This window comes from Pseudorasbora parva, chromosome 1 (assembly GCF_024679245.1).
Source record: "Pseudorasbora parva isolate DD20220531a chromosome 1, ASM2467924v1, whole genome shotgun sequence".
NCBI lineage: Eukaryota > Metazoa > Chordata > Actinopteri > Cypriniformes > Gobionidae > Pseudorasbora > Pseudorasbora parva.
In genome coordinates, this window is record NC_090172.1 from 43,878,341 (window position 1) to 43,899,388 (window position 21,048).

A 21,048-nucleotide genomic window follows, 5' to 3' on the forward strand; every position below is an offset into this window, starting at 1 on the left:
TCCTCCAGACTCTGGTACCTTGATTTCCGAATGACATGCAAAATTTGCTTTCTTCCGAAAAAAGTATACTTTGGACCACTGAGCAACAGTCCAGTGCTGCTTCTCTGTAGCCCAAAAGTGGCTTGACCTGGGGAATGTGGCACCTGTAGCCCATTTCCTGCACACGCCTGTGCACGGTGGCTCTGGATGTTTCTACTCCAGACTCAGTCCATTGCTTCCGCAGGTCCCCCAAGGTCTGGACTCGGTCCTTCTCCACAATCTTCCTCAGGGTCCAGTCACCTCTTCTCGTGCAGTGTTTTTTGCCACCCTTTTTCCTTCCCACAGACTTCCCACTAAGGTGCCTTGATACAGCACTCTGGGAACAGCCTATTCGTTCAGAAATTTCTTTCTATGTCTTACCCTCTCGCCTGAGGGTGTCAATGATGGCCTTCTGGACAGCAGTCGGGTCGGCAGTCTTACCCATGATTGTGGTTTTGAGTAATGAACCAGGCTGGGAGTTTTTAAAAGCCTCAGGAATCTTTTGCAGGTGTTTAGAGTTAATTAGTTGATTCAGATGATTAGGTTAATAGTTCGTTTAGAGAACCTTTTCATGATATGCTAATTTTTTTGAGACAGGAATTTTGGGTTTTCATGAGCTGTGTGCCAAAATCATCAGTATTAAAACAATAAAAGACCTGAAATATTTCAGTTGGTGTGCAATGAATCTAAAATATATGAAAGTTTAAATTTTATCATTACATTATGGAAAATAATGAACTTTATCACAATATGCTTTTTTTTTTTTTTTAGAAGGACCTGTATATGAATTCAAAGTGATTATAATTCATATAAATATAATAAATAATCAGCACCAAAAGATGCAACATTTTATTTCAATTTTTTTTTTCATTATAAACTTCTTTCATTTGGAACGAGACATACAGGGTGTGTGGCTTTATTGCATCTTTACTTGCAGCTGATTGGTCCAGTTTGGGTTTGCGATCTCAAACCCAGAATAAAACCTGCTCCAGAGCAGGTTAGCTGTGTAGTGTAAGTTACCATTATAATGAACACTGATAAAAACCAACCCACCTTCTTGAGCCCGAAAAACCAGTTTGCTCAAACTAATCTCGAACTTACCTGGGTAACAACTGACACCAGCTTTGTGCAACAGGCCAATTGTCATGTTCAAGAAACCAAATTGAAATTATTTGAGCTTTGTGACATGGTGCATTATACTGCTGGAAGTAGCCATCAGAGGATGGGAGTTAATAACTGCAGAAGGAACTATAGCTTTTGTTCAATTTCTGTTGCGTTTATCTGTACTCTATATATTTCTTGAAATAAAAGCATTCTAAATCTCTGTGAAAACCATTCCACAGGTTTTGAATTCTCATAATTTATGTAACATTTTTTTATGATTATCTGAATATACAATTAGTATAAATCCTGCTTGTATTAAAATGTATACATGTGTATTCAAAATATTATCCCTATTGTAATTTCATTTAAAATGATTTTTTTTGTGCAGTTTTATGACCTCAGTGTATAATTATCATGTATAATAAATATATTGGTCTTATTTCAAGAAGACAAATCGATCATAGACGTTTTGTATGCATCAACTGCATACAAAATTAACTCTTAATTTGAAAGACAGATACTCTGACTGTGATCATATGAGTTAATGCAAAATTTTATTTTGCATGTCAGACTGTGGAGACACTCTTTCAGACCTATTTTACAATTTCTTTAAATGTACAAACCTTCACTACGAAACCAGGACTTTGACAGTGGCCAACCTCATTTACAGCTTACAAATACTGGTAGAAAAAAATAAAGTGCGTGAATGTACAATGTAACACATCAACAGTAAAACAGTGTCAGAGTATAAAAGATCACAATCTACTTTACATTTTCCATTCAAAACACACAAGCTGAAAACAGTGGAATGTAACCCATGATTAAACAACATCAAACATGTCACGGTTAATGGCGATTAAAACGTTTTTTCAGAGTGGAAGTCTATAATAGTGAAGTTAGTGTTTGTTTTAGAGAGGGTGTGTTTGAAGTACGAATGACCCATGAACATAACCTGCAATGTTCCTCTAGTTCCTTTTTTAACCCTAAAACAGATGGATTTTCCTACTGGAGTCGACGCTCTTATCTCACAGTATTAGCCACGTATGATTTCCTTGTACATGTTATAATATACATTTACATCAAATTCATCCACAATGTTTATCATTCTTTTCTCTTTCAATATACCTCACTCTTTGCCAAATGCCAACAATGCTGTTGCATTGTACTATTGTACCGTATCATCATCTTGTTTCTGTCAGTTTAGACTCTGTTTAGACCTGTGTGGTAAGACAGAATATTGTACTTGTGCTTTACATTCCCATATAGCTCTTCAAATGTACATTCAAAGGTATTACGAAACCTTGTTTCTTAATGCTCATACACACTTGCTACATTTTATCTAAAAGCATCCCCCCCCCCCGTAATTATTCTGTATATTTAATATTTCCATACACATTATACCATTATTTAACACCAGCACAGAAGAGAAAACACTAACATACTAATTCCCAAAAAAGGTCTAAGAAATAAAAAATTGACAAAAGGAAAACGAACAAGGAATAAATAAAAATGATTGTAGATTTCTAAACCGTTTAGAAAGTTACCAAGTTCTGCTCTCTGGTTTGAACTGCCTGGTGTTCAATGCTGGTATAATGTCTCTCTGCAGAGAATGGGCTATTGGCTTCATAGTCAGCTTTTAACAATAAAATACCCTCATTAAACACATACACTGAATCTTTGCACAACAATGGCGAAGTAATACAAACAGACAAATAAAACCTTTTTTTTTCTCTTCACCTTGAGTAAAGTATTATTACTCATGTCTTGGCAGTGATAAAAGCACCAGTACCAGTACAAGAAGGCTTGTTGCCCATTTCTCTCCAGTCCATCCATCTGGTCCACTCTTTCTCCAATTGTTTTCTCTAATCTCTAATATTTCAACACACTTTCTCATATTAACACAATAAACTGTGTCATAACAACATCAAAGTGTAAAGGAGCTGTGTGAGTGGATTTGAGGGCATTGTCTTGAACTCAAATTTGGCAATACACACACTGAGCACGTCTCATCTATTCTCTTGTACTCAGGGCTCAGTACGCTTAGTCTTCATGAAAGCTGCCCATTGACTGTACCAAGTGAATATTAAGACTGTTAGATTATTTTTGCATAAATCATATAAATTCATTGGCAATTTCTGTATTTTACACCACAGAGTCTCTGATCTCAGAGCCCAGTCGTACCCGTGGGCGAGGACTAATGTCACTGACCTCCACATGACTTTCTTTGAACCCATTTTGTGGTGTTTGGGCGAGTGTTTGTGCTTCCTTGGAGTTGTGCTGTGTGCTTGTCTCTAATGGAGCAATTATGTAACCACAGTTTTCCTCCAATGTCTGGTAGCTTTTGTGGTCGGATGGGGAGGTTGGAAGCGCACCAGCATTGAGGGGCAAACTCTCCCCAGGTCTGACTGTGCTCTTTTGGGCTCCTCCAGTTTGTTCTCCACCTCTTAATACCTCCTTCATCCGGCCCCTGTGTCGATAGGCTACCGACAGCCCGAACGAAAGCACACACACAGCTAACAACACACACACTACCGCTAGCTCTGTGCCATACGTCTTTATGCGAGGTTGAGCAGAGCGTGCCGATTCACCGGACAGTAGGTCCGACGATATGCTTTGGATTATAAGAGGTGCATCCATCGCCCCAGTATTTGTTGTGGACTCGGATAAAGGCTCTGCCTTTACACAGTAATTGGCCAAGAGTTGCCAGAAGCCATGTTCTACTGACCAACACGAGAAGACCTCATCGACGCCTGCACGGCCACTGACTACCAATCCACCATCTGGGCTGGGGAACAGGAAGTGACCTACATCTGGCTTGTATACCCATTTTCTTTGGGCATGATTAGAGCGAAGATTGCAGGGCAGCAGCCGAAGGGTGTTAGCTGGGACGATGATGACCTCACAATCAGATGCTTGGAAATTTGGGAAAGAACGTGGTAACACTGGAAAGATAGAAGAGATAGATATTACGACACATTCAGATGAATGATTAAATGCTTGTATATGTAAGAGTTCGCAGGTTTACCTGAGCTTTTAGAGTCCTCACTGAGCTTTGTGCCGTTACATTTTGATGAAGTGTCAGCTTCTTCAATATCTTGCTGCCATTGCCTGAAACACACATAGGATGTTAAAAGATGGGTATTGGTACCAAAAATTATTAATTCAATAGATCATTTGGAACAGAGAAAGAAAGAAGACTTACTTTTGTGGCGTGATGCGCGTGACGTCACTACAGTGTGTTCCTGTCCAAGCACAGTATGGGTCTCTCGCCAAAACACACTCACCACAGTTGTTATGGAAACTGCAGTTTGCTACTGGCAGCTGAACAATACCAGAGTGTGACGACATAAATAACAAACCCTGTTTGTTGAGAGAAAGGATTGAGGAGTAAGAGTGAAATACAAGCATTGTAGAGAACACGTGCAAGATCATGTGTAATTCAAATTCAAATACATGAAAAGTTTGGAGCAAGTAAAAAGTGTGATTTTTTTTTCTAAAAGACGATGCATTAAACTGATCAAAAGTGACAGTACTGACATTTATAATGTTACAAATTTGTAAAAAATAAAATAAAAATAAAAAGTTATTAATCACCGTTTCCACAACAAAACCAAAAAATTAAACAGAACCAAATTTTTTCAACATGGTTAACATGGAGCTCAAGATATTTCTTGAGCTCCAGATCAGTATATTAAAATGATTTCTGAAGGATCATGTGACACTGAAGCCTGGAGTAATGATTCTGAAAATGCAGCTTTACCATGACAGGGATAAAATTACATTTTATATATTACACATATTATTAATAAATAATGTTTCACAATATTACTGTTTGTACTCTAAGCCAGCACAAGACAACAGTTTAAGACTTATACATTAAAAAAAATCTTACTGACCCCTAACTTTTGAATGGTAGTGTATTAAATTATTTTAAAAAGTCAAATAAACAGTAACATGTAAGTCAAATAATGTGAGCATTATTTAATGCATTAGGTTAAAGAACTAACAAGTAACAATCTATTTATTAACATAGCTTAAATGTTAAAGGGGGGGGTGAAACACTCAGTTTCAGTCAGTGTCATGTCAATCTTGAGTACCTATAGAGTAGCATTGCATCCTGCATATCTCCGAAAAGTCTTTATTTTTTTTATAATTATATAAGAAAGATGCGCTGTTCCGAGTCTTTCCGAAAAAAGCCGAGCGGGTGGGGGCGTATCGTGTGAGCGGAGCTAAATAATGACGTGTGCTCGCTGCTGCTATTGTGTTGAGTCGAGTGCGTCGTAAAGCTGTGTCATCCCTAACAGCGGGAAAACAACTTTATTCAAAATAAAAATATGGCTTTTAATCAGATACAGCCATACATCTATGATCCGGAATCAGACCCAGAGGCTGCAGTTGAACAGGAGCAGCAGCAAAAACGACTAGAGCAGGACGTCTCTATGTGGTACAAGTTATACACTAACTATATAATATGCTTAGCGGCTTGTGTTATTTACATATTTATACTTGAATTATATCGTCGTATTTTTGTCTTTGAAGGTGTACATGTGGGAAGTGCAGTTGTGCACGTGTGTTTGTGTGTTTACGCGTGGTTTGTGTAGACAGTAAGCGGACTGGTTTTGCACGGCAGGCTAAGTTAGTGTTTACATAGAAAGACACGGAATAGTAGCGCATTTGAATGAAGAAGCGTGCTTATTTAGTTCAACATATTTCCCCACTCTTTGTGTATTGTTGTTTGGAGTGCTTTTACAATACACAAACATAAAGTTACACATATAGTGGCCAGCTAAACAAATGTACACGCACTACACATCGCATGCTCCATTGATCAATTAACTATACGTGATCATGTTTGGGCTACTTGATGGGCATAGGCAAAAACACAGACATTTGAAGCAGTCTTACTCACAGCCTGCGGTACTAACGTTGGGACCTTTATCGTTGGGACTGCTCCATCCTTCAGCATTAGGCGATCGGAAAATCCTGTGTCGAGCTGGGCCTTGTTTATGAAACAGTCGGCACCGAAATGCAGCGAACAGATATAAACATTCGCGCAACTCAGTTGCTGATCCGGAAAAGCAAATTCCATCCACTGTTGCCTTACCGCGGGGTTTTTGGGGAATCTGTGCAGGACTGTCTTGGTCTGGCAACCAAAAACGCACTTTTTTGGTGACATTGTTATGTGCACATCACCTGTGCAGCATCCTACAAGCCAGCGCTTTGATGGGCGTAGCCTGTTACTTTCGCTCTCTCCCTCTCTCTCTCTCACGCACTTCCGGTAGAATTGTCCGTAAGGCCCATACAAGGAAATTCCGCCCCCATTAACGTCAAAGGGGACGCATGATCTCAAAAAACTTGCCGAAACTTATGACTAACCGGAAGTAGTATTTTTGACAAAGAAATACTCCCATCAAACGTCCACCTTAACTTTTGAAACTTTGTCTATGTTTAGTATGGGATTCCAAGTCTTTAACAGTGTAAAAAGATCAGTATGCACGAAACAGCATTTCACCCCCCCTTTAAATATACCACAGTTTGTTGTTAACTATTCATGTTAATGCAACTGAAATGTAGTTGTATGCAGAACTGAGCATTAACAGATAAATCAATTTTGTAAAAGTATTGCTAGTTCATGATATGAATTAATGCATTGAACCTCTTTGTAAGGTGTTACTGCATAAACACACACACACGCATAAGCCAGTGTGCATTCAAGTTGAAGTCCCCACCGGGACAGAAAAACATGAACACACACACACACACACACACCTTATCCGAATCCAGTTCAATGTGTTGTACGGGTTGTTTTTCCGGGAACAGTTGGATCTCCTCAATGATGTGCATCGTACCAGCTACATTTACAGCTTTTTGCAAACGCCCATCATCTGTTAAATCATAGAGCACAACATCAAATGCTAATTAGAAAAAAAAAATAACCAGAGAAAAATAGACACTCAAAAAAACCAACATACCTGTGCCGATGAACATCACATTGTAAGCTCTGTGGAGGCCTTGCACGTGGTGTACAGCAATTTGTGTGTAGTGCACAGAGTGAGTGAAGAGCACAGGATGGCTTTTGACAGGACTGTCCATAAGGAAGTGGTCTTTCACAAAGTTTAGTACCTTATCCGGCATATCCAGGGATGAGTCTATTCCCAGCTGCCTTGAAGCATTGGTAATACACTGTAGAAAGGCGGGGAAAAAAAATCTTCACAAAAATCTTCACAGAAACTCAAAGTTCCTACACTTATACAGGACTGGTAAAGTGTATATGTGGGAGAGTGTGTGTCGTCTTACCATTCCAGGTCGTGGTTCAGGTACAGAGTGAGTGTGTGTGTACCACTGCTGTGTCTCTCGGTTCACCTCTTTGTAACGGCCAGTAAACGCTTGTTCTACCTGATCCATGCTGAACACACACACTGCTGAACTGCCTGCTAAACCTTTACTCCTACAAAAATAGCAACACATTTTTTTAATATATAGTATTAGTATAGTATTTCTAGTATTAGTAAAGAAAAACATTATCCTCCTGTGCCCCTCTCTATTTTTTCGCTCACCATTGAGCAGTGAACACTGCATAGAGGAGTGCGTTTTTCTTGCGTTGGGCTGGAAGCACATATACATCCTGAATGATGTTGAAAGGAAAACCATCATCGAGTAGCGAACACAAGAGTTGAGCTTTTAGAAATGTGGTCCATTTCTTCTGCAGGACTCTCTCTCCACCTTGATCCTCCTGAGGTTATACACAAACACACAGCAGCAGCTGATTAGCATATTCAAACTAACATATTTCCCTCACTTCTCAATATTTTATAAGACTCTGAAGAACCACTAGGGGGCATCAGAACTCCAGCCCTGGTATCAGAGCATCATGGTGGGGGGAAAAGTATTGTTGCAGTAACAATGGTACAATGACAGTATCAGATAGTGATACCACAGTACTAAACGATTATTATATTCATATACTATAGAATGTATATAATTATCCGGGGTATTTCAAAAATAATAGTTTAATGCCATGGTACATGTCTAAAAAAAAAACTGCACTCCCATGGGTGTAAAGGAGGCAGGGAACATCAACGGGTGGGAAAGTAACACATATGTGAGCATTAATAGGGCAGAGTTCACAGTCTCCTGTGATTCACCTTGTTCATTTGCGTCTTAAATTAATATGAAACTAGGGTGACAGCCTAGTTAAATATGTGCAAGTTTCCTCTGTTAGGCTCAATGACTTCAAATTAAATGAAAAGTTTGCAGATTTTAGACCAGCTTTGTATTGTTACAATGCCAGTAGTATATTTAAATGAACAATGTATACTCTTTTTCCATGTTACCTGCACCCAGATCTCCCGGTTTATTTGTGAACTTAAATCCACTGGATGATGCAAATCATGTCATCGGCTGACTTTTGACACCATCTACTGCATAAACAGTCAGGTTTTCTTAAAAGCCCATCATGACAGTGGTGAATTACCCATAAAGTCAATGTCTTTCTGGTACGGTCTCTGCCGTCATTTGTGGTTCTTAATAGGATTCTCTCAAAATGAATAATGGAGCCAAATTTAAATTTGCTTTCTAAGACAATGTTGATCGGCTATTTAGCTATTGGTTAACACAATATATAAAAGGGGACAAAAGTTAATTTAGTTAAATCAAATCCTTACATTTAAATGAAAGATTATGAAAACTTTATAATATAATGTGAACTAATGAATATTGCATTATAACACCAGGAAACAAGTATAAAGTTTTTCACTTTAAAGTTGTCCTAGAATGATTTGAAACAATATGTTAAATTGTTCTCTGATATCTACATAGAGGCTATTTGGCTTATTTAAGGGCAAAAATTGTCCAGATACAGTTTTACAGGTCAATTTATAACCCTAGAAATTGTCCCTAGGATGTAATGGGCACCTTTAACTTTCATTTTACTTTTAAAACTAAAGAGAATAAGACAGATACACATATAGTAAGTGCATACTGATAGTGGATATATTTGGATTTCTGTATTCGTGGGTCAGTGCATGTTTTTTCTCAGGTTTATGCTGACTTTATCAACACTGTGTGAACTGCTTAAACACTCTATCCTACCTTACACACACGTGCAATCCTGGACACTATAGTGTTTTCAAAGAAGTCAAACTCCTTCCCCATCTCGCTGAAGAAAAAATAGATCTGATCATCACTTCCGTCGCTGTCTTGACCTGTAATATGAGCAGAACCTACAAATGCTGGGTCTGACAGACCACAGCGAGCACACACACACGCACACACACATACACACACACACACACACACACACATACACACACACATTTAACATAATCCGGAAAACTAAAACGTAAAACTGTTTATTTAACATTAGTTTCAGTCAGTAATTTTGCGTGAGAAAGCAGGGTTCTGTAATCATTGATGCTGGCATTTATTTTTTAGATATTAATCTCTTAGAAGGTCCCATGTGAGGAAGTGTGTGTGTGTATGTGTGTGTGTTTGTATATATTTACCCTGGAGCCAGTTAAGAGAGTTCTCCGTTTTGAGAGGGGTGCCAGACCCCAGACTCCTATATATGGTGGGTTCATTTCCCTGGAAGTTACTGACGGTAGCAGTGTACAGTTCCCCATCTATAACACAAAAAATACAAGCTCTCATTAACCAAATCAACCTTTTCATCAAACTTAATGATGTTTATATATGAAGTTCAAACAAAATGTTTTTGCATGAGTCTACTCACCCACTGTAATAGCTGTAGATCTGGATTCTGGATTAAATGGACAGCGTCCACGGCCGTCCTCCATAACGTGCTCCCCCTTTTCATCTCTCTCCAGAGAGAAACTTGAAATGTTCTACAAATTTCATGAAAAACACAAAAACACATAATTCATTAAATCAAATGACATCAGACACACTTGCATAATGGCCAATGACATAAAGCTCAGGGTTTTTTATGTAATTTTATTCCTATACATAATTTTATTAAATATGTTTAAATATACAATGCATTAAATACAGCCTTTTTAAATTTTAATATTTCTTTTTTGTGCAAAAAACTGTCCTGAAATATTATATAATGTCCTATCAACATCATAAAGAAAAAAACTTAAAAGTTATTAAAGTAAATGCTATTAAAATATTTATTATAGAACTTAAAACAGATTCACTGCTAATTAAAATTGGAAAAATCTTTGTCCGCAAAACGAGTCATGTTGTTCAAGCAACAAATACATTTTTTTTTTTAAACGAATAAAAATGACACCATAAAGAAACTGACCTTCATGACTGTGTGTGTCAAAAAGTTGTATAAAATATCGGATAATTAGTTTCACTTTTAAAAATTACTTTTATATTATTATTTTTTACTTAATGTTTATACCATATCAAATTTTTAGAGGCATTAAATTCTAAAAAAAATTCCAAAACCACATGAATCTGATATAAAAGATATGAATATAAAATATTAGATTTTTTAAAAGATGTCTCACAATGTAAGCACAGATGGGGCTGAAGGCATACGTTCCACACACATACAGATGTGTGCTGTTCAAATGTAGTAAAATCTTGATGTAGTTGAAACAGTCAGTCTGAAACACATAAAAGGCAAATTATCATTTAGTTTGTTGTTTTAATACATTGCGTCACATTTATATAAACAAAAAACGCAACACATTTATACCTGGGGGTCCTTTCCCTTGAAGATACACTCCTTCCTCTTCCTTTCTGGAGTGCTCCATGTGAGCTGCACAAGATGCAAAACAACGCTGAGTAACATCAAAATGCACTCCTACACACTACTACAAACATTCTCGCACGCACTTACTGTTTTCTGTAGATACGTTGCACTGATGTTGTCCAGGCTGAGAGAGAATATGTTCTCCCTAGCTCCCACATAGATCTTGTTTTCTTCTGGGTTCAGCAGAAGAGTTGAATAGTTGAACACACCATCCACAGAAAACTCTCTCACTGATCGCCCGTCTGCATCTGAACACACCCAGAGGCAAAAATATTACTTTGTACATGCCGTTTAAAACCACCTCATACAAAGAACAACCAATCTTAATGTTGTTTCACAAATATATATTCAATCAGTGTCTACATAAAGTCTTAAGAGTACATTCAGAAAGCATCTTGCATTCCTCACATGGAATGCACCTCCAAAACTACACAAACCTGGCACACAAACCAAACTTTTAAAATGATGTTGGTCTGTATGTCCAGAAGGTTTTCCTGGCAAGGCACAGAGGTCACTTACGTCAGTGTTTACAGAAATAAAACCCTTTATGAGCCGTTTTGTTCTAAGTACATCCATTACATTTGCATTTCAACCTCAAATGATTAATGAGTATGGCTTGTTATTCTGATACAATACACCAGCAAGGGTTTGCAAATTGTTCTAATAGCACTTTTTAATGTTTACAATCAAGGATTTAACCCTCCTGTGTGTTTGGATAAGATGAGTGAATGTAACATTTGGAACAGTCTCGTAATGGGTCTTTCGGGAACAAGATACATCATAGCAGTTCAAGTAGCCCTAAAACTGAGCTAAATTATTGCAGATGAGAGTTAATCTGAGGGAAATCTGGGACAGCAAAAGCTTCTTCCAGAGAATACAGTGCTCATTACTGACATTGCTGCTTTTGTGAGCATAAAATGACATTTTATGCAACATTTCCATTTCAAAAGCTGTTCTTTTGAACTTTCTATTCATCAAAGAAGAGAAGAAAAAAAAGAAGAAAAAAAATTATTCAGTTTCCACAAAAATATTAAGCATCACAACACGTTTTCAACATTGATGATAAAAAATAAATGTTTCTTGAGCAACAAGTCTGCATATTAGAATCATTTCTGAAGGATCATGTGACACTGAAGAGTGAGGACTGGAGTAATGATGCTGAAAATTCAAACAATGACAATGCACTGCAGTTTTGTTTTGGCACTTTAAATGCTCAAATGCTTTCAAGAATGATGGATTCTTTTTGTTTTATCGTTCATTAGTTCTGAACGTGATTCCAACGATATTGTTTCTCTGTGTCGTTATCATTATAGTTCTTTATCTGCTATTCTTTTAGGTTACACATTACTGACAGTTCATATTCAGACATTCTCTTGACTATAAGTAGTGCTGCACCTACCTGTCAAATAACTCTCATTAGAATAGTAGTAGACTTTTAGGAGTACAGGTAGGGTAGTAGTAGAATAAGGGGCTCAGGTTAGTAGAATAAGTTGGTATGCACTTGCAAAGTTACTTACAGTGGGTACGGAAAGTATTCAGAACCCCTTACATTTTTCACGCTGTTATATTGCAGCCATTTAAGTAAAAAAAATTGTGTACACAGAACACCCTAATATTGAAAGAAAAACACAGAACTGTTGATATTTTTGCATTCTATTAAGATTTATTACAAAAGAAAAACAGAAATATACCTAAGTATTAAGCTCAATATTTAGTAAAGCACCATTTTGATCCAATACAGCCATGAGTCTTTTTGGGAAAGATGCAACAAGTTTTTCACACCTGGATTTGGGCATCCTCTGCCATTTCTCCTTGCAGATCCTCTCCAGGTCTGTCAGGTTGGATGGTAAATGTTGGTGGACAGCCATTTTTAGGTCTTACCAAAGATGCTTTATGATGTTGATAGGACATTATATAATATTTCAGGACAGTTTTTTGCACAAAAAAAGAAATATTAAAATTTAAAAAGGCTGTATTTAATGCATTGTATATTTAAACATATTTAATAAAATTATAGAAAATGAAGATGCAATTAGGTTAAAGTCAGGGCTCTGGCTGGGCCATTCAAGAACAGTCACAGAGTTGTTGTTGAGCCACTCCTTCGTTATTTTAGCCGTGTGTTTAGGGTCATTGTTTTGTTGGAAGGTAAACCGTCAGTCTTGAGCACTCTGGAGAAGTTTTTCGTACAGGATATCCCTGTACTTGGCCACATTTATCTTTCACTCGATTGCAACAAGTCGTCCTGCCCCCGCAGCTAAAAAATACCCCCACAGCATGATGCTGCCACCACCATGCTTCACTGTTGGGACTGTATTGGACAGGTGATTAGCAGTGCCTGGTTCTCCTCACATACTAATTATAAATAAGGCCAAAAAGTTCTATCTTGGTCTCATCAGACCAGAGAAATGTATTGGTGACATCTTCCTTTTAAGGATTATGGAGGCCACTGTGCTCTTATGCTGCGTTCACACCGCACGCGAATGACGCGAATAAATCGCGCTATTCGCGCGAAGTTGGACGCATGAACATTTTGAATCCATTCGCGCGTCAAATTCGCTTCATTCGCGTGTGACATTCCCTACACAACAGACGCGAATTCGCGTCATGGGAGGGGTTTCTGCTAGTCATTTTGACTGGGTCACTTGACTTCTTTTCTGTAAAAAATACTACTGTTAATGTGTGACAAAACGTAGTTTGAAGACTTTTTCAGGCGATAATATTGTTGTTTAATGCTCAAATCTGTGTTTTTTTTATACAAAAAGTGCTCATTCGCGTGTGACATTCACTACACAACAGACGCAAATTCGCGTCATGGGAGGGGGTTCTGCCAGGCAGCGGCAGTAAGCAGAAAGACTATCCGAGTTAAGGCTGCTCTCACCGGGGTTGATGAGCGCTGAGCTCCGGTGATCGCCTGGGTCTCACACCTCCGAAAACACCAGATCAAATTTTCAAATAGGAGCTCTCTTAATAAATAAATCACATATTTGAGCTTTAAACAACTACATTCTCGCCTGAAAAACTATTAAAAGTACATTTTGTGACACAATAGAGTAGTATTTTTAAATTACTCTGGCCTCGGGGTTCCCCTATGGGTTTCCCATCCGTCACTTCACCACGTGACAGCAGTAGCAGGCTCCTCATTGGTTAACGCGGCGCGAATATCCGCCAAAGTTCAGATTTTTCAACTTGAGCGATTCGCGTGTTTCGCGCGGTTCGCGCGAATCACGCGTTCAAAACGCTCAATTCGCGTGATCATTGCCGCTTCATTCGCGCGAATCGCGCCATTCGCGCCGCCTCATTCGCGCGAATCGCGCCGCAGAATGCCTATTCGCGTCTCTGCATTGACTTAACATGTAAATCACTCGCGCGAATCGCGTCATTCGCGTGCGGTGTGAACGCAGCATTAGGAACCTTAAGTGCATCAGAAATTATTTTTGTAACTTTGGCCAGATCTGTGCCTTGCCAGTTCCTTTGACTTTATGCTTCTCGTTTGCTCTGACATGCACTGTGAGCTGTAAGGTCTTATATAGACAGGTGTGTGGCTTTCCTAATCAAGTCCAATCAGCATAATCAAACACAACTAGACCCAAATGAAGTTGCAGAAACATCTCAAGGATGATCAGAAGAAATGAACAGCACAGAGTTAAATATGAGTGTCACAGCAAAGGGTCTGAATACTTGTGCTATTTTAGTTTTTCTTTTTTAATAAATCTGCAACAATGTCAACAATTCTGTCAATATGGGGTGCTGTGTGTACATTAATGAGAGAAAAAATGAACTTAAATGATTTTAGCAAATGGCTGCAATATAACAGAGTGAAACATTTAAGGGGGTGTGAATACTTTCTGTACCCACTGTATGCCAGTAGAATTTGTCCATAAAAAATAAGAACGGAACCATTAAAATAAAGTGTTATCAGATATTGAGCAGACAGTCCACTAAAACTCTAATGAGAGTTAGTAGGTGTAACGTACCTTATAGTCAACAGAATGTCTAAAGGAAGGAGACCAACAAAAAGCGTTACCATCTTTTATATTTAGAATGATTTTTAGAACTATATCTTTATCATTATTGTTATCGTTCTTGGTGTAAATGGGCCTTACAGTAGAAGGGCAATTGTAAATGTCTTTGGATAAGAAAGCAATTAATTCATGCACTTACTGTATAAGAAACTGATGCGTGCTGTGACATCATCTTCCTTAACCATGGTTGCTTGTAAAACTCCAGCCCAAAAAATCCATATGGTCCAAAACAAGAGCCAGAGAGAGTTTGTGGTTTCCATGGATACATTCCACTGGACTTTACGTTTGGTTGCCATAGTTACTGATTTGCGACTGAAGATTGTTATATTCCAGGTATCTTTGGTATTCAAATGTGATGTTTACACCCGGCTGTTGATTCTTTCAGGAATACTTAAGGTCACAGAGACCTTGCCATAGTGCAATTATGCCTTCAAAGAGGTCAAAGGTGAACAGATATCAGATCCTTGTGGGCAAACAAATTCCACCTATTGGTGTTTATCCATGTAGCAAACTCCAATTAGATCGTCTGGAGTCTGCAGAGGAAGAAACGGAAGCACATTTAAATCACATGATTAAACAGAAACGAACAGACTGAATGATACAGCTATGAGTTATAGCCACTCACAGCTGATGATTATTAAAAACAAACACAAAAAAACACCTCATGGCTGAATTAAAGAAGAACGTAAGACAAATCATACACATGACAGAAAAGGGATGTTTCTCAGTTCAAATGAGGCTGATCTCAACAGCCACAGCACATGCTTGAGTGTTTATGTGGGAAAAAGGCTGAATCTAATGTCCTTCTCTGCATGACATTATCCAAACAGAATTTGGAAATGCAACAACTCCTCCCTTTTGGCCTCATCAGCTTTTAAGGGTGATATGTCCTGAAAACAGGAAGGCAGTGTAGTCTCTGTAGCCTCAAACATAACACACAAATAAAATTACAAAATTCCATACTGATCATGCTCATGTTCTCGATTTCTATTTGTTTTCAATACTTGAGCAGGATGGAACTGGACAAATATTCTGACTGTTCGGATCTAATATGACTTCTGATTTGTAACGTTGCCTGAATCATAATTATACACTGTTTGCTAATGGGCCAGAGGAGAACTGGCAACCCAACTGAGCCTGGTTTCTCCCAAGGTTTTTTTCTCCCAAGTATTTTTCTCCCTGGCATGCTCAGTTGGGGACACTATAAATATTTAACTATATTACTTTCTATTAAATTCTGTTGCATTGTTTTCGTGTTACCATTTGACTTTTATATAATACTAATTTGTATTATTTAAAGCAGCACTTGGCTACTTTTGCTCTCGGGGTCCCCCTACAGTTTGGAAAAAATAATGTCCTCAACTACTGTCGTAAGATCTGTCATCCTACAACAGGGGATGCCATCGCGCGTGCATTTGTTGACATGACAACCCTGATAGCCCTGAACTAGTAATGCGCGGGTCGTCTCATAACCCGCGGACCCCGTATATCTATTTAATGGTCGCGGGTGCGGGGCGGGTTGTAAAAATATATACAGTGGTGCGATGCGGGCCAAATAACTTCATAAAAGTGGCGCCGCGGGTTGGTGCAGCGCTAACAGTTCCCCTGAACGCTGCAAGAGGAGTTTGAGTTCTTCTGGCGTCGCGTGTGAAATGTCTTCATCCCAGGTAAAGTTACAGTCAGTGGCTTATGTTTCAGCATGTCATATGAATATAATTTCATGGGTTTTATTTTTTTCAAACGCCAAATAATCACGATGCTCACGTTTACAAGCCAGCGTCATTATAGTAGTCTATTGGTTACCGTTTTACAGAATCTATATGATACTTCAGTTCAATGTTTGAGTGGTAGGTAATCACCATAACAAGCAGGACAGCATCGGTCGGGCACGCCTCCTTCAGCTCACGCCGACGAGCAAACGCTGGTCCAATGTTGATCCTCGTCCTGCCTATAATCACTTTTTCGTTTCCTCTTATTGCTTTCCTCCAACAAAACCTTTTCTTTCTTATTTGTCTCTGCTGCTTCGGACAGGACTATATTATCCGACGAACAAAGTTGTGCTCGCACGTCTGAATTTAAGGAAGTGGTGGTGGTGGTGGAAGTGACGTATATGCCGTAAAGCAGTCGAATTTTGTAGTTCTTTTTGTTCTCGGGTTACTACCCGAAACCCGAAGTTTAAAAGTACGATTAAAAACGATACAGACCCCATCAGGCTATGGCAGACGTCTCATTCAACCTATTGTAAGTTGATTTATCATCACAAGAGTCTTAAAAAATATATTATGAAGGTTGAAAAGTTACCTAGTGCTGATTTAATTATTTATTATTATTTTGGAGAAAATTTCAATCAACAGTCACTCAATTCTGAATCTGGACTGATAGACCAGTTGACTATTTTGTCTTTAGCATTGCAAACCATAAAATGCAAACAAACAGCCTAAATTTCAGCCGTGTAAACATATAATAGATGTATACACCAACAATATAGCCTAGATTGTGCATAGATCTAACAAACTAAATGAGTGTACTACTGACATCAGTTATAAGTACAAGATGTACACAAACACCCATAGCCTGCAGACCTCACATAACTGCCCTGCTAAGACTCAAGAGTCAGGGAATTGGAAGACAGACACTTCTAAATGATTAAAGACAGAGATAAAAATAAAACATGCTGTGTACACTTACATAAACTCCTGCAACAGCAGACCGATCACATGTACCAGACAATGAATAAATGAATAAATAAACAACATGAATACGACTCTATAAAAAATACTTAGTAGAGAACTTTAGCTAATTAATGACCCTCCATTTATGTTTAAATTTTCTGACTTAGTGCATGATCTCAAAAGATGATTGGATAATTTTTGTTGTTGTTGAAAAAGTTGAAAAATGATTTAGTCACCTTCAAGCCATCCTAGGTGTATATGACATTCCTCATTCAGACGAATACAAATGTAGTAAATATTAAAACATGTCCTTCCCAGCTTTATAATGGCAGCTCAAAATTTGAAGCCCAAAAAAGATGCATCCATCCATTTTAAATGTAATCCACACGGCTCCAGCGGGTTAATGAAGGCCTTCTGAAGCAAATCGATGGGGTTTTGTAATAATAACGTCAATACTTTATGACATGTTAAATATCTAGCAAGCGGACCGCCTTCCTCATTTAATTTATGGAAAAAGAGAACCTGGTGCGGCAATAATGTTATACTTTTAAAATATGGATATTTTTTCGTACAAACCCATTGAAAATGTGGGCTGCCATTAATTGACATTGAGGCAGGAAATGTTTTAATATAACTCTTGTACTTGTCTGAAAAGAAAAATGTCACAACTAGGATGGCTTGAGGGTGAGTAAATTATAGGGTTATTTTCATTTTTGGGTGAACTGTACCTTTAAAATTTCAATATAATTAAAAGTGTGTTGTAACTTTTTAACAACAGAAAAAACAAAAACAAATGTAAAACTATAGTCAAATCTTTTATTTGTAGGACACTTTTATTATACGGCCCCACTTTATATTAGGTGGCCTTAAGTACTATGTACTTAAATCAAAAAATATGTACAATGTATTTACTGTGTTCAAATTGTATTGCAAAGCACTTTTGCTGATATTGAGGTGGGATACGGGTAGAGTTAGGGACAGGTGTGGTGGGATGGGTCAGTTTTAGGGTAGGGTTAGGTGTAAGGGAAGTGCCAACTGTGTAATTAAAAATGTAACTACAGAAATTAATTACAGACGTAATTACATGCAGGTATTTTTTTAAATGTAAGTACATTGTAAAAACATGTATGTACACAATAAATGCATTATATCAAATGATTAATTACAATGTTAGTACATAGTAGAAATTCTAGGTCCTACATTATTTTTCCATACACTGACTCACTGGAGTCTCTAACCTGCAATATGCTCTTTAAAGCCACCTAATATAAAGTGGGTCCTATTATACTAACTGGAAGAAGGCAGTACACCGTTGGTCTGTTTTCTTTTACTTTGCATAGTAGGTCCTTAGGGCAAAAAGTTTAACAAATTATCTGTATCAATAAATTATTCTACTGAAACTCCTGAAGGTCATCTACAAATACAAACAACGGATATTTCACATGGGCACAGGCAACAACCTGGTGCTCATGTTCACAGATTGTTAAACAGCAAATTATGTTTTTCTTTCCTGAGGTGTGACATGGTGAGAAGAACTGTCTTTCTCTGGCAAAGTGATAAGCCAAATGGAGGGCTGGTTATCATTTGTTGACTCCCTTCTGACTCAAACCAAGAGGACACACACTATCTTCACCAAATAATATAAACATCAAACGGTTCTTTGATATGGACATACAAGGTATTCATTCTCTAGTCCTTGTAGTCTTTGATCCAAAAGGCTGATGCTGTTCTAAAGAGAGTAGAGTTTATGTAAACAGCAAAGGTCTGCTTTCATGTGCTCACCCAACCACAGAGAGGAACTACAGTTTTACCTGTATTTTTAGTAACACACAATCTTCAGTCTTTGAAAATATTGGCAAGCATTTCACAGTTTTGATTATTTTGGTTTTAATCTGTAATTAAAATGTTTTTTCGTGGGGAAAAAGTTGAGATCACTAATTTCATTTAAATTGTTATCTCATGTGTTAATCATTATCAAACCTCTCTCATAGTACACACTCCAAAGATCGCATGATCTGAACCATAAACAAAGTCCACCCAACACATTTAAGGAGGATGTTGTCCATTTTCAGATCCCACACATAATTAAAATGATAAATATAAATCATCATGGTTAATGAATACTTGATTGAAGTATCTTAGACATTAAAACAAAGGAAATTGGCATACTATATAGGATGATTTCAGCAAATATCACAAATAAACAAATGTAATAAATTTTATATACAATATATATATATATATATATATATATATATATATATATATATATATATATATATATATATTGTAGCCTGCATGCTTTCATGTGAAAAGTGAGCTTCAGTATCAAACTGATAACTGCATTTGATTATCTATGAGGGTTTGTTTTATGTACTTTACAGTTTATCTGAATATGTTATGATAAGCTTCTCCATGCATTTACTTGTTAGATCTTAATTATTGACTATTGACATAAAGTAGACTGTCCACCTTTGTGATTGGTTTTAGGCTGGACCATGCTGTAACGTTAATGCACCATGCATCATTTGTGGTTAACATGTCTGGCCCAAACTGTAGTTAACAACTTGACTACACTGATGTGCAACGATTTCCTGGGATCTTGATGGTCTGGTAGGGTTGGTTTTCCCAAAGGTGATAGATTGGACAAATCTAACGTTAGTTGTTATCAGAACATTGCTTTACTTTAAAAGCACTGGTCATATTTGCTGTAAACTTAAAACCACTGCCCTAGTTTAATTGATGCTTGTTACGTGAAATGAAACAATAGAATAATCGCAATAAAACTGCAATAAATTAAGTTTCGATACATTACATTTAAGAGGGTGGAAGCACCTCAAAAAACCAAACGGTTGGTAGTAGGATAGCTTTTATCAGCGCCCCATCACAAACATGAATAATTTTCCATAGTTTACCCTAGTTTTTAAACGTTTATTCTCCCTCACACGTGCTTGTAAGATATCGAGCTTTACTTTGCAGTGACTGTACGAGAACACATGCGCACAATCCAGCACCACCTTGTTTATTTGAGCCCATTTCCACCCACCCCCAACTAACGTTAACTCACTCACCCACCCACCCTCTAATACCACTACAAACACACGATATACAGCCTGGATCCTAATACAGTTTAGTGCCAAATCGCTTATCTTAAACGAAAATAAATTAGTAAAAAGTGATGTTTTGCAACAGGTGATTTTACGCACACAGCATTCAACAGATAAACGTGGTCAGTCCTACGTATACGAACAATACTGGATCCTCGATCGCACCTCTTTGGTCTACCCACTGCCCCCTTTAACTTATTGTTTAAGCAACTTACCACTAAAGCCAATACGTCCCTCTCCGAAGAGACTGCCAGCTGATGTGAAGTGGAAATGGAATTTTAGATTTGTATTCCAGCATGTTTCCTCTCAGTCCGGTTAAATCTATAAAATTCAGCCGCTGATTTCTTCGCTCATGGATCTACCGCTGAGACACTCGACCCTCCTCCTCCTCAAACCAT

General features: G+C 37.8%; 1 protein-coding gene across 1 annotated transcript; it reads right to left on the reverse strand.

Moving 5' to 3' along the window:
* Positions 1–1,659: 1,659 nt before the first annotated feature.
* sema4bb (sema domain, immunoglobulin domain (Ig), transmembrane domain (TM) and short cytoplasmic domain, (semaphorin) 4Bb) lies at positions 1,660–21,048 on the reverse strand. Its single transcript, XM_067441931.1, has 15 exons — positions 20,866–21,048; positions 15,011–15,404; positions 10,937–11,097; positions 10,793–10,855; positions 10,602–10,700; positions 9,854–9,965; positions 9,627–9,743; positions 9,214–9,359; positions 7,680–7,855; positions 7,420–7,570; positions 7,095–7,305; positions 6,892–7,007; positions 4,325–4,482; positions 4,148–4,230; positions 1,660–4,064 (listed from the first exon to the last, which is right to left on the reverse strand). Exons 2-15 carry the CDS (start codon positions 15,165–15,167, stop codon positions 3,265–3,267), a joined length of 2,550 nt encoding a protein of 849 aa, XP_067298032.1. The 5' UTR covers positions 15,168–15,404; positions 20,866–21,048; the 3' UTR covers positions 1,660–3,264.